The following is a 14708-nucleotide window of genomic DNA, read 5'->3' on the forward strand; positions in this document are numbered from 1 at the left end:
TATCGAGACAGCACAGATTTAATACAGCAGGCAGTTGCATCCTTCAGGAAACAGCTAAGGGAAGTGAAAAGCTGTGAAGATCCTCCCTCATTTTCTCTAGCCTTGTCCACTGCTCAAGTGAATCAAAAAATACCCATTTGTGTTTTTTATTATGGGCAATCACCAGGGATGTAATTGCAGTAAAACTGGGAAGAAGAGACAAGACAGTAAAGTAGCAGAAAAAAAAAATAATATAAAGGAGAGGAGTTGAAAGAGCTGAAAGTAAGCAAAACATCTTTCTAAACTTCCTGCATTTCCTGCACCAACACCTTTCCAGACCAAGGGATGAGAATATGGATTTGGTTAATAAAAACCTCATCTAGTGGCTCTAAAAGTCTCCTAGAATGTCCAGAGGGTATTTGAAAAGCAGCAAAGAAAGGTGAAGTGCCCAGTCACAGAACAAACAAGATGGCAGAGCAAGGAGAACCCTGGCAGCTCTCAGGGAGTGTCATGGAGTGAAGTTCACATCTAATTCTAGAGACTTTCCCCCTTCCACATCCAATAAGGAACATCCTTCCTACACATGGCTGAGCAAAAGGTGGAGGGTGGCTGGTTGATGCCAGCAATCCAATTCCCTAGGACATGATGGGTAACCCTTCTTGTTTCCTCAGCCATGTTCTGTGTCTTCCATTACAGATTATTTTTCTTTCTTACATCCATAGACTGGAGTACTCATAAGCCCATCTGGGGCCAGGGCAGAGAGCACGAGGCTGTAGTTAAATGTCAGCCCACAAGGCTGTAACCAGAGCAAAGCTGAACTCAAATTTAAACAATCAGCACCTCTGCAGTGAGACCTTTCCCTGGTACCTGTGCTTTTTCTTTCATTTAGCAAAGCCTCATGCACAGCATCCAGGCAAAGGTGAATTTTAAGTCAGACTAACAAACACTTAAGATGACTGTCCCCATATCACAGGCATCAGGATCTGAGCACATATTTGAATAGTTCATTGCACAAGGACGGGGTTTTCATTTGTCTCCCCTCAAAGAAAATAAAAGTTATAACTTATAAATCTGCTGTACTTTATGCACAGAAAAACTTGACAGTGCCTAAGTTATAATGGTACACAAGTTATAACTTATAGACCTCTGGTAACTTTTGCATGAAAAAAGCTGACAGTACTTGTGGACACAATTCAGGGATCATTAGAAAACTTTTTGCATAATTTCTGCACCATATTTAAAGACTCAATCTGAGATATTTCAGAAGAGGCTCATTAAAGGGCTCTAGTATTGTTCTCTGCTAAATAATCTGTTTTATTACTCCCTCTCTCCGTACCTATTCTTATCCAAGTCATCTACCCTGACTTGCCAACTACCTACACAAGAGTGGTGAAGAGAAATTTAATTAAAAAAAAAAAGATTCTATATTTCCAGCATTGACGTTGAAACATTCATACTTCATTTACTGTACATAGAATTCAGAATTTTTGTACAGCTGCACTATGACTGAGATGCCATCAAAAAGATAAACTTGGGCATTGCAACTGTAAGAAAAAAAGGAGTTGTTGGTAAAGAAGCCAGAATTTCAAATACACTCAGAGCCTCACACCACTGCTGGAGCATCACACTGCTACTGGAGGCACAAGCACTTTTATGCTGCACAGTACATCAGAAGAATATATGCATAAAAATATCAGCAGCTTCTCTTTGAGACAAAGTCTGGACCAAATAACCAGCAGGAAGGTAAAGGATAAGATGCAAATCAATATTCTTTGCAATGTTGCTCTTTTCATAAGAACCACAGGAAAGGGATTTCACATACTTCATAGCATGGAGATGATCCCACAGGTCAGTAGGGGCAAGGTGAAAGCAAAAAGAGATTTTTAGCAGGAAGATAATCATCAACGCCAAAAAAATCAATTTGAGTCAAAGATATATGCATATTTTCCTCTATCAAGAGAGTTTAGCATAGTAGGAACTGCACTCAGCCTCACCCTGCTCCCACAATCCAGGGCTGCTCCCACAGCACAGCTTCCCCAGGCTGGCTGGGAATGCTCCACATGGGATGGCAGAGAAGCACTGCAGAGCACTCACCCTTGTTAATTAACAATGAAACCTGCACCTAAACAAGTGCATTTTTGTGTACTGAGATGGGAACACATCCTTGTCTCCCACCCTTAGAGCAAGGTTTCTTTGGACTCTTAACTCAGCATCTCTTTGCTTTATGCTAACAAGCCTACAGCTCATCCAAGACAACAGGAAAACCTCACTGCAAGGGATAAGCAAAACAAATACTTCTGCTTCTGCAGGTATTTCACTTGAACTACATTTTAAAACAAGCTATTAGTCCATGCTGATTGCCCAGTGAATGAATCAAATGCATATAATGTATCATAAAGACATGACAGTGAACAAAACAGAGTTAGATCACCAAATCTGAGCTTCAGTTTCCCTCCCAGGCACATTTGAGATGCCTGCAGTCCCAGCCTGGCCAGGAGGATGCCTGGTGGACAAATCCTGGCTTCACTTCCCCAGGAGCAAAGACTGGGGCTGCAGGCAGCAGGGCCTTTTGCCTTATTGGCAGCCAAGACCTCATGCCCAGGGGAGACAGTAAATATCAGGAAAATATCACCACCTCCCTTTCCCAGTCTCACAGGCAAAAAGCAGTATATTTGCACTTAATGATGCCATATTTGAGATGATATATTTAATAATCCCTGTAGCCAGTCTGAAGCTCAGCCCCAGGAGCTCCGAAAATTACGAACATAAATAGCTGTGGCTTAGCCTCAGCTCTCTTGCAAAGAGCAGCTCACCTGCAGCCAGAGCTGATGGGAGGAGTGCACCTTCACCTGAGCTATAATTCAGACATCAAAAAAACCCCAGTATATTATTCTGTGGTTGCTCATTAATTTTCTTAAGAGAGAGCAACATCTGTGTAATACAATTACCAAATACAAGTGGAGAGTGGAATCAAAATCTCTGGTTTTCAACAAGTCTGGAACATTAATTCTCAGCTCTGATTTTAAACTAGTTCTTATTTTTTAGTTCAAAGCTCCTTTCCCTGCTATTCATACACCTGCATTCCAAGCACAATTTCCTTGGATCTCAGTACACCCATTGCTTCAGGAATCATTTTACATTTGCAAAAGGATGAATGAAAATAGCCCAGAGTCTGATATGAACATCTTTGGCTGTAGTATCCAGCATCCCATACCCCTGGAGGTAATCCTCTTAGTGTGATTAGCAGAAGAACAGAAGGGTTGTAAGGAGGGACTTAGTGGGCTTTGGCCTCAGACAGGGTTCACAGCCCAGGCTGGCTCCTCTGCTCCTTGCATGAGTGACCCACACTGAATCTCAAAATCCTTGCTAAGTAAATACATGCAAGGGATTTCTAGGAAGGCGAGAAGAAAAATGAAGCATGCCAGAGAGAAACAAAGGTGTATATAGCATATTGTGAAGGTGAAAAGAGAGTGAAATTTGAGGTGGTGGTGATGTGGGTAATGCAGTTACTGGGAAGATGTGGCAGGGTATCTGTGCACACTGAAGAACACAGCTGGGGAGAACCACAGCAAGCTTCCAAGAGAAGAGGACATTTAGCCATCAGTGTCTGATTTTAGACATGCTGAAGCACAGAATGCCATGGAAAGAAAGTTACTGTCAATACCTTCAAATCTTCTGTTTACCCAACACACTGGAGTCCTGCTCCAATCCCACTGATTCCCAGCTCCCTCTCAGTATTCACCCTTTGCTCACTTGTTGCTAGTAAGACAAGGCTATAAACTATTCATTATTTAGAAAGCTGCTTTTTCCCCCCTCCAGAAATCTGCTCCGTGCAATTGAGCTCCTCTGAGATTCACTTAGACCCACCTAAATAAACCCAACCAAATGCACTGACCACATATATCATTCTTGGTTACAGCACTGCCTCACATGTACATAAAAATCAGCTCACCTGCTCTACAATGTTTAATAATGAACAGCTCCCAGTTTCCCTACTGGCCCCTCTCTTCATTTCTTGCTTCTGATTCATCTACACCTTCCTACCAAAAAAATCTTTTCTAGTCTGAGTGCACTGTTTCACAATCCAGATGTTAACTCCATTCTACCAGATCTCGTTACAAAGCCCAAGTTTCATTATTCTTCCTAAGACCAGCCAAATTATACTAAAAAGCAGAGCACTTTTATTTATTCCTACCTAAGACGAAAATAAATATGATGGAGGGATAAACTAAGCAGAAACCAGTTTGGGAAAGCCCATTTAGCTGTACTTCAACAGCACTGTGTTAAAAAAGAACAAAATTCAAAGAATGGAGTTAAATTCTTAGAAACCACAGCATCCTGCAACCAGGCAAAACAGTCTGTGTGGAGCCAGCCTCTCCTGGACTGACTCTCTGACTGACAGCTCCTGCCAAATCCCTCCAGACCTCTCCCTTACACAGCCTTCCTCAGAAAGCTCTCTGGGAGCATCTTTCACCAACCAGCAAATTCCTTGGCTTCCAGCAGGATTTTAGGTTACAGCTCTGCAAAACAACCTGGGAGAGCACATCTAGAAAAGCCACGGTAAGGAATTGGCTTTGATACTCCAGAAGTCTCAGCAGGAGATGTTTGAACAGGATTTTCAAGCAGGATTTTCAAGTTGGAAAAGTTTCACTTTGAGAAATATGTTTTAAAGGATTGCCATCAAACTCTGCAAAGACAAGAGTGAATCTAGGTGAGCTTGCACACAATTCCTCAACAACAGATGAATAGTTCAACGTTAGTATCAATGATATCTGTGCCTGGAGGAGCCATGAGGAACTGTTCCACCCTCCCAACAGCCCTTTGTGTTCCCAGGCAGCAGAAATGCACAGCGTGGAGGAGGAGGGTGCTGGGGGTGGGTGAAACAGTGAAACTTCAAAGCAAACTGGACTGTTTCCAAAACAGAAGAGCACTGCCTCTGGAATTACACCTAGGCATGATCTTGTCTCCCTAAGGACCCACAAATTGGTGCAGGAATTTGAGCTGGCACACTTACCAGACAGGTAAGTAAGTAATTGGATGTTTGACACAGCGTGGCAGTTTGTCACAGTAATAGGACCCTAACACACCACAGCACCAGTAGGATAAAAGGAATCAAACACAAAACACAGCAAGCTCATAAAAATAAAGAAATAATACTGTTTTTTTTCAAGCAAGGTGACTTACCTGCCTAATCACCTATGTAGTATACTTCTAGAGACAAATTACAAATTAAAAATTACTTTCGAAATTCATTTTGAGCTGATTTGTTGACAATTAGCTCTTCAAAGACCTGTACTCCTCTGGGAGCATCTTTGTTTTCATACAAGCTCCTGGAATCTTCCCCTGCTCTTGACCTCAGCATTCAAGCATTTCAGATACATCCAAGCACTGGCTAACATCCCTCTTCTACAAACACAGGCGGCTGCTGGCTGAACTCAGCCTGGTCATCTCAGTGGACATCCCACTGTGTCAACAGCTGGGATGGCCCTTCTGTCCTGACTCATTTCTGAAGGGCAAAACCATCTCTGTTGGTGCTCAGCCATGAACATTATTCCTCAGACTTCCATTAGTAGTGGCATTCACACAAATTACATACTGGAGAGAGAAACGGTTTTCTTTCTATGATAATGCAGATCACGAGCGACGTGGTTGATTTTTCTCTCGGATATAATCTAAGGCTGAGAGCTGCAGTGAGAGCACAAAGAGTGTCTGATAGCTCAGAGCTGCAGTGCTCTATCTCCCCTGCACTGTGCATGGATGCAGGCACAGCAGAGAGTGACAATTCCATGCTCCAGCACCAGGGATGAGGCACTTGATGTGTCTTTTAGACATGGTAACAAAAGGCATTCACAGGGAGCGTGCGATGAGACCAAAGAGCAAGGAAGGAGAAAAGTGTTAATAACAGACCCAGAGCAGCATTTCTTGTGGTACATCACATGCCATTTCTTGTGGTACATCACTCTTCACAGACAGTTTTGTTGGTTTCCTATCCCTCCTTCTATCCTGAAGAAATGCTTGAGTTATCTTTATCGTTCAAGAGACACCTGAAGGCAGGATTTAAGCACAAAGCGTTGCAGGGACCTTGGAACTTTAACAGAGGTCTATAACTGTACTGACAAAAGATGTGTATATTCTGTGTCAATTTTTATTGCAAGCTAAGACTCAAGTGATTTTCTCCTTCTTACTGAAAATTCCTAGCTTATGTTACCTGGATATATAACATTACTACAGATAAACCAAAAACCAGATGTAGCACTGACTTTCCTTTAAAATTTTACCCTTCACTCTCACTAAGAGCTGCTGGCTGTGATCTTTACTGTTCCAAGCACTAACCACAGAATCACTTTTGTTGGAAATGACCATGGAGATCAAAGCCAACCATTAAACCAGCACTGCCAAGTCCACCACTAAACCATGTCCCCAGGTGTCACATCAACCTGGCTTTTAAATATCTCCAGGGACAGAGACTCAGCCAGCTCCCTGGCCAGCCTGTTCCAGTGCTTGCAACTCTTTCAGTGAAGAAATTCTTATATTTGTTAGGATTGTCATGCTATACATGAGCCAAGTAGGTTTAAATTATATTCTCAGGCTACTTTTGTTTAAGAAGCTTTACAATTTCTTCTTCAGGGAAGCAGGAGCTGAAGTTTCCTCTCTCACACCTCTCTGCAAGGCTGTCACAAGTCTCTGGAGGATTCACACACTCCAAGGATGTGCTGCCAACCAACACAAAACATTCACCCTTAAGCATAAGAGGATGCACATGAACTCACCTCAGATCATTCCTAGTGCCTTGGTTTAAGGCAAGAAACATCACTCCCAAACTCTAGCTTCTCCTATGTCATTGAAATTAAGATGCTTTATTATGAAAGAAAAGCAAAGAACCTAATTCCAGAAAACTAAATGCACAACACTGATACATTGTAAGCATTTCTGTATCTGTTACAGGAATGTTTTATTCTGGCTCCACTTGAGGGCTGGCTGATTCTACCTCTCCTTTTGACCTGCAGAACAACTTTCTCTTCTTGTCTGCCCTCCCAGATTGTTTGTCCAGTGATTACAGCTTTAAAGGAACCTCACCCAGGAGGAAACACCTGAAGACACAAGAAGGCAGAGGAGAGAAGGGTGGCTTGGCTGCAAATAGAGAGGAGCTGCTCTTTGGGGTTAAAGTGCACTCACTGCAGCAAACCTGTACATGCTTCAGGATTTCACAGATGCTGCTTCAAAGGAGAGAAGGAAAAAGAAAGTTAAGTTTCTCTAAGAACTTCTTTGGATGAAGTTTGGAGGACAGCCCTATTTACTCATTGATGAAAGCACGTCCCAGAAAAATCAAGACAGAGGAGTCTAAAAACCTTCAAAAACAAAGATCTAAGATAGAAACCCTCCAACTCCATGACCCAGATGCACTGTCACAGCTTTTTAACATAGGCTAAAAAAACGCAAAACCAGAAATAGCAGCTTCAAAAGGAAGTAAAAAACAACACTGATATCCAGAATAGAACAAAAATACAGATCAATGGAAAAAAGTTTCAAGCTGTCTCCAACAGTTGAAACATCCTGAGAGCAAGTTTCCCAAAATATACTTCCAAATGCTGGTAGATAAAACCTCCATCACTCATAGTGTGGTAATTACTGAGGTCAGGATGACTGCACTGAAGTCCTCCAAGGAAGAAATAGAAAGTAAGTCTGGAGACAAAACAGAAAGAGAAAAAGGTGGAAAAACTATGGATGTGTTGGTGTCAGGAAGAGATGAGAGAAAGGAGGGATGACTTCACATTTGGTATTTTCCTGTGGCTTGTTGATTAGTTGGTTTTGTTGTAAAAAAAGTCTTTGTTTATGCATAGGTATGGTGTGAAGGTTACCCATTCCTTCTGCAAAACTTCTGCTGCTCCTGAAGAAATCCTTCTGGACTAGCCATGAGAGCTAAGCACAGTCCAGTGATTCATGAAAAAACCTTGCAAGATCATGGAGAACCACTGAGTCCTTGCAGTTTTTCCAAATGTGGACTGCAAACTTCCATTCTGCAGTACTTGCCCATATATTTGATTTCAAACAGATCTTCTGTGTCCATGGATTGACTGAATTCTGCACACTGCACAAAACTGTGCCTTCAATTGAATTCAACTACATGAATGGTATCAGAGCTCCCTCAAGCCTTCATGAGCACCATTTTGACCTCCAGTGGTCAAATTTGGGTTGTGCTATTGAGGTTTCAGCATTTGACAATCTGGTCACCAGCTGCTGTGAGTGCTAGGAAGGACTCAGGTGTTCCTGCTCATGAGAATGGATCCTCATACCAGCCAAAGACTGTTCCCCATTTTATTAATGTCTGTTCTCTCTGAGCTTTCATTTCCACCTGGAAATGATGAGAAGCACTGGGTAAAACCTCCACTTGTAGATAGCACCAACACAAGGAGGTTTCAAGCATCTCCAAGAGCAAGAACCTGTAGGGTTCCCAAAGAAAGCTGGGGGGAGGCAGCAAGAGTGCTGATGGGCACCAGCCCAGCTACCAAAACCTGCACCAGCACTGAACACTGGAAGCTTGGAGGAGAACAAGTTTCACTGTGTCCTGGAAGATGAGCATTTCTGCACACCCAGGGGCCACAGGCACAATGAGCAGGTAGCGTGATGCTCAAGAGGAGAAGAAGCCAAACAGAAACTGAATATAAACTGTCCAATAAACAGCAGAAGATGAAAGAGAAGGTTTTTTTACTCTAGAAGTTAGCCATCTGAACCCAGAGCTCCTGAGTGTTTCTAGGATCATCAAAATATCCCCAGATTTGTTTAAATTGCTGCCTGTCCTGTGCTTTCAGCTGGTAGTGCTCACAATGACCAGGGAATTACAACAGCACTAAAATGGGAGGAAGGCAAAGATGTGCAGAAGACAAGGCCAGCTTTTTGGAGCCAGCTGTGGAGATGCCAATGTGATCATTAAGAGCCTTTTCCAATTGTACCTGCTTCTTTCTCACACACACACACTGGTATAGGCTGAAGTGGGGAATGGGGGAAGCTTCCCCTTGGTTAGGAGAGCAGCTGAGGGGAGCTGTGCTCAACAGGCCTCCCTCACCCCGGGTTTCCAAGGGATTGGATTTGCTCTGGGTTGCACAAATTATCTGCAGGAACAACCTGTGGATATGCAAGCAAGCCTAAGGGAATACCACAATCACAGGGCCAAATGCTGAGATACACAACAAATGTCAAATAAACCCCGTTAGAAAAATACCTGCCAGCTGCACACACAAGGGACACATCAACTGCTCTCATTTCCATGGGGAAAAATCCCTGCATGCATCTTATGGAGTCCAAAGGCCAAACCCTTTGTTTAATCAGTTTAATTTAATAGATGATACCTGGCTTCTTTTTTAATCATGGCTGCAATTGTGTTTATGGGAGGCAGCACCTGCTCCTTTGGCCCTGTCCCTCTATTCCTACAATGCTGATTCATGGATGCCAACACAAGAGGAGTACCTGGGTGTTCTTTTTCCCCAAGAAAAAGACATTGGCCTTCACAAAGTTGCTTGGCTGTTCACAGGGCTGTCCCACGTCTCTGCCACAGAGCTGCCACCCTGAGAGCCACTGGGACTCCTGTGGCCACTGGTGAGCGAGACCAAAGCTAGGGCATGATCCGAAAGCAAACATCAGTCACCAGGGTTTGGGATAAAAGAGAGTTAGCTCCTCCTCCTGCCAGGAACCTGGGTACAAGATGGGTATGGAAGGGCAGGCTCAGCCTGAGAGTACAATTCTGCACTGGTTTTCAGAAGACGACTGAGTAAAAGCTGTGATTCCTCAAAGGACTCCTCATCCTCACAGCATTGAAATATGTGTGTGTATATATCTGTACAGTACATAGTTAGATTTATTAGGAAAAACCCCCCAAATCTGAGAACTGGCCACCAAAAAACCAGCCTGGGCACTGAAATATTGTATTTATGCCCCAAGATTATGTAGGAGAGCCAAGCAGGATGAACACACAAGTGCAGAACGTTCCCAGGTGAAGGCTGATAAACGCTCATCAGTGACTTCTCTGGTCAGGGTCAGGAAGACTGAAAACTGGAGAGACAGATTGCAAGTAATAGATAAGGTTAGATCACAATGTGATAGCACCAGGAGAAAACCTCCAAGAGGAGTTTCTGTGAAATGTTTGGGTTGTTTACTGTAGGGTAAGAATATTGAGGCTGCTGTAAACTTGGGCTGCATGGGACAGACTGAGCTCTTCAGGTCTCACTGCTGCTCTTTAAGGATGTGCCATCATATGGAAAGAATCCTCTGCCATGGGACAATGCACACATAAAACCACAGCTTGTTGTATAACTCAGTTTTACATACACATAAACACATACACCTCCTTTTTAAAGAAAATATTGTTCCATTGGCACCACAATATCTGTATTTTTACTGCTGAGGCAGTGGGAATGCACCAAAAATGAGTGAAACTCTCTGGATGCACATATAAAACATACATACCCACGCATCCAGGGAGCGTGGGCAATGCTGAATACCTGGTTAACCCCTGAAAACCACTTCCAAGGGCTATTTCTCCAGAATATCGTGGTGGCTTGTGGTGGTGATTCAGTGAGATGCTAACACTGCTTATGCGTAGCATTTCAGGTGTAACATTTAAACAGAAAAAACAACAACAAAAAAACCCCACAAACAAACACCACGAAAAGAGTATGAAGTTTGTACCTTTTTCTTTTTTCTTGATCCAGGCTTGAAGAACCTGTCAGTCACAGCCGTGATTCACATAAAACAAAACTAATGCTGCAATAAATTTCTGTTTCCAGGAAGAGGAAAAGCATGCATGCTGGTTTGAAACACAGTGGGAATATTTCAAATTGGAATTTGAAATATTCCCAAATTCAGCTCGCTCAGCTCTGTGGTACCCGGGCTGCACACAGTGCTTACTCCAAAACATCACTCCTTAGCCAAATCCTGGCTCCCTGACATCTCCATTTCCCAAGCTTTAGTTTATATTTGTTAAAATCTTTGAGCAGCAGTTCCTACAGACCACCTTTCGGAAGTCTGGGTGACTGCTGAGGTGATCAGTGCATCTCAGACCCTGCTCAGAGGGGAACATTCGCATTCAGGGCTGGGAGCACCCCCAGCCTGGCCACCCACCCCAGGTGAAACTCCCGCCCAGGTTCCCAGAAAAACACCCGCTAAATATCATCAAACACCGCTGCCGGAGTTACTGGGAACACACGGTGTCCCAAGACTGGAAAAGCAGCATCACTAAAGGGTTTTGCTTCCCTGAAGAAGGCTCCCCATCTCGGTTTGTATAAACAGCGTGATGGTTTTACAATATCAGGAAGGGGAAAAGAAAAGAAATAATAATAAAAACAAGAAAACAGCAAACCAGAACAAGACAGACGATACCTGTTGTAACTCCATCTACTGTAAGACATGTTCCTGTTGCTGCTGACACCGTCCATCTCCGCTGGGCTACAGCGCTGCCGGCATGGCCGGGCTCTGCGGGCAGGGCAGGGCAGGGCCGGGCGCTCACACACCTGCCTGCGGCCGGACCCGCCCCGCCGCCGGGGGCAGCCGCCTCCGGCCCTGCGCGGCGCCGCCGGGATTCACCGCCCCGCAGCGGCTTCGCATCGAGCTCTGCTGCTCGGAGCGAACCACTGCCGGTGCCGGGGAGGGAGGAGGAGGAGGAGGGAGGGAGGGATGAAGAGGAGGGGAGGCTCCCGGGGTCCCCGCGGCGGGGTCGGACGCTCGGAGACAGCGGCGGGCTCGGAGACGCGCAGGTAACAAGCGGGAGCGCGGCCGCTAAAGCCGCTTAAGGGATGTTCGGCGGGGCTGTGCTGAGGAGCGCCGCGGCTTGTGCGCCTCCTGCTCCGGCACACGAGCCTTATTTATTTATTTATCGCGGTTGCCACAGATACGGGCCCATTGCGCTGACATCAGCCGCCTCCCACCCAGCGCCGGGCCCGGGTCTGGCCGGCGTGCTGTGCCAGGCGGCGCACGGCTGCCATGGCTGCCCGCCATGGGGCCGGGAGCGCCCGTCCTCAGGGCCGCCCGTCCCCTCAGGGCCGCGGCCTCGCCGCTCACCGCCCGCTGCGGATGGCAGGGGGTGGGCAGGGGGCACCCGGAGTGCAGGAAAACGCCTTGCACTCCCAGTTCCAGTCACTGGCTTGGCACAGTGCATGGTCCCAGTTCACCCAGGGCAGGGATGTGACAGCCCTCCAGCCTCGAGGTGGCTCTTCCTGAGCTGGGAGCGAAAGCCGAACCATCCCTCACAGCTCCTGCACACACATCCCTGGTGGGGATGGCGCTGTCCAGTGCCAGGGCCTGTGCCGAGCACTCTCTTTGTCACCTCTGCCAGCTGAAGGCAGCACAGGGCCTGTGGTGCTCCCAGGTGCCCACACCTGCCCAGTGTTGGGAACCAGGTCTGCTTCCCAAAGTCCCATGATTGAGGCTTGGCTGCGTGTGCAGTGTCAGAGACAGCAGGATCGTGACCCCATCTCCTGCAACACCACAGCACATGGGGCTGCCCACAAGGCCTGACCACCCCTAGGCCAAGGGAGAAGCTTCCAGAAGCAGTGCCAGGTGTCAGCACAGTCAGCCCCAGGGCAATGCAGGATAGCTACAGACACACAGAGAGCTGGGGGACTGCTCTCAAACCATTCCTAGATAGTTCCAGCTCTTTGGCCTGTGCTAATACCTTCTGGCTCCTTCTATCGCTGCTTGGCCAGCCAGGTGCCCAGCCCTGCTCCTATGTGTAAGTCTCATAAGAAATGTGTAAGAATCCCAAGGATATATAAATAAGGACTGGAAGGGACTTGGGTGAATCAGACCCAGTCACTCATCTCACAAACCACTGTATCTGATGAGAGTTTCATGCTGAAGGTTCAGAGGCTGTTAGTGAAGAGCTCCTAGAGCTCCAGAAAGCAGCTGAAAGTCCTGGAGTTGCACCCCACTGACAGAGACTTCCCATTCCTAGCTCAAAGGCATTCATGGACATCAGTCAGCCAATTGATCTTGCACCATTCAGTTCCTTTAGTTCAAATAAATTAATATCTGCCATCACTCTTTAAATTCCCAGTCTTTATTTTCAAAGGGTGAATAGACCAACCCCTCAATCCCTTTGCATCAGGACAGGCAGAACAACCCCAAGAGTTTTTTCCATGTACCATTTTTAACCCAAATCAGACCCTTCCTGAATATGGGTGGTATTTGGCCATACTTCTTTCAAACAGGGAAAACATCAAACAGGGTTTCTTGGAATGGCAATTAAAGTGCCCAGACCTGAGTCCTGCTCCTTGTAACTGCATATACCCTGTTGTTGATATGATGTATAGACAGTGCATTCCCATTTATCTCTTTCATAATCCACATGGAGTGACCTGGATGAATTGGACCATCTGGAAAGCAGAGTTACTCACAGCCCATTCCTCCACCTACCTGCTCTGCTCAAAGTGAGACATTTGGAAATGGGCAGAATGAAACCATTTGCTTGTCTGTGGCATTACTCAGGCCAACATTTTCCACATGGGAGCAGCTGAAAATCATCCTGATGAGCCCCTGCAGCCCAGAGAAGCCTCTGTCAGAAACAAACCCCTCAAGGCACATCAACAAAAGCAAGGAGCACAGGCTGGCTGCTCTTCTCTGCACATGTCTCATTCAAAGTGTAACTCACTGGCACCTCAGGCTCCTTCTCACTCATCCTGGACCAAAGCACTGAGCAGGAGAATGTCAGCCACAGTGGTTCATCCTGACAGTGCAAACACAGCCATACAGCCAGAGCTGTCTTGGCCCAGCATGCTGAGGCAGGTGGGATGCAAAGATTTGGGGCTCACCCTTCTAAACCTCAGGGCAAGCACAGCCTCTCTACACAGGTAACACATCAAAACCAACCCTCCCCCAAATTTTGGCAGAGTAGTGCTTGGAGAACTTGCCTGTGCCTGCCTCAGGGGACCCCTTCACACATCCTTGCAGAAGAGGTGCTCCAGAGTAGAGCCAAGTGTGGTCACCACTGCTCTGCTGCAGGTAAACAACAGCTTGAGAGTCCTCAGAAAATACTCTGGGCAGCAGCCTTAGCCTCCTGGGACACAGGTGTCTCCCTGCTTCCTGCACCTGGGTGACAGCTCCCTGAATGCCATCTCCCAACCCATCTGCTCAGGAGTGTGTTAATTTCTTGTTTCACTAACTCAAAACAAACTGACGGTGAAACTGACTCAAACGTGATTGACAGTGAAGCCTTTGCCTGTGATGGATTGTGAGCAGCTCCGGGTCCTGCTGCTGGACAGTGACTGCTCTGTGAGTGTCCCAGCTCTGCTCCTGCCCCTGACCCCACAGCCTGCATTGCTGACCATAGCACTTCAAAGCTGAACTTTCCAGAAAGGTTTGGATGGCAAAGCTGGGGCAGTCATGAGCCTGTGCAAGGGGCAGTGACACAAATGAGATCCATGCTGGAATTCAATCAGAGAGAAATGGTTTCCTTGTCATTCAGATCCATGCTGGAATTGAGTCAGAGAGAAATGGTTTTCTTGTCATTCTCTCTGCTCCCGGTGCCTCAGGGCATGTGTCACCATGTGTTTGAGCACGGCCGCATCCACACACATCCAAAATGAGTCATGTCTGCTCCCTGCTTCCAGAGATTCCCTCTGACCACTGCAGATGCAGGGACATCTCAAAGCAAGCATGTTTAATTCAGGGGGAGCAAGGGACTGGGCTTCTGGGTTACAGCATATCAATGCTGCAGCAGAAATAACATTTCAGTTCTTCTT

The 14708-nt window shown here is 46.0% G+C and overlaps 1 protein-coding gene across 6 annotated transcripts in view; it reads right to left on the reverse strand.

Moving 5' to 3' along the window:
• Nucleotides 1–11479, reverse strand: part of TUB (TUB bipartite transcription factor) — a 132945-nt gene extending 121466 nt beyond the window's left edge. For 4 of the 6 annotated variants that reach the window (XM_054275646.1, XM_054275645.1, XM_054275644.1 and 1 more), the window contains exon 1: nucleotides 11353–11478. In XM_054275646.1, the coding sequence (XP_054131621.1) occupies nucleotides 11353–11408 (56 nt within the window). In that variant the 5' untranslated portion in view covers nucleotides 11409–11478. Of the gene's footprint in view, nucleotides 1–11352 lie in introns of all 6 variants that reach the window. The other 2 variants (XM_054275647.1, XM_054275642.1) reach the window with 2 other exon arrangements.
• Between the last annotated feature and the right edge of the window lie 3229 nt (nucleotides 11480–14708).

This window comes from Melozone crissalis, unplaced genomic scaffold (assembly GCF_028551555.1).
Source record: "Melozone crissalis strain CALT ecotype California unplaced genomic scaffold, PUWL_Pcris_2 ptg000018l_1, whole genome shotgun sequence".
NCBI classification, from domain to species: domain Eukaryota; kingdom Metazoa; phylum Chordata; class Aves; order Passeriformes; family Passerellidae; genus Melozone; species Melozone crissalis.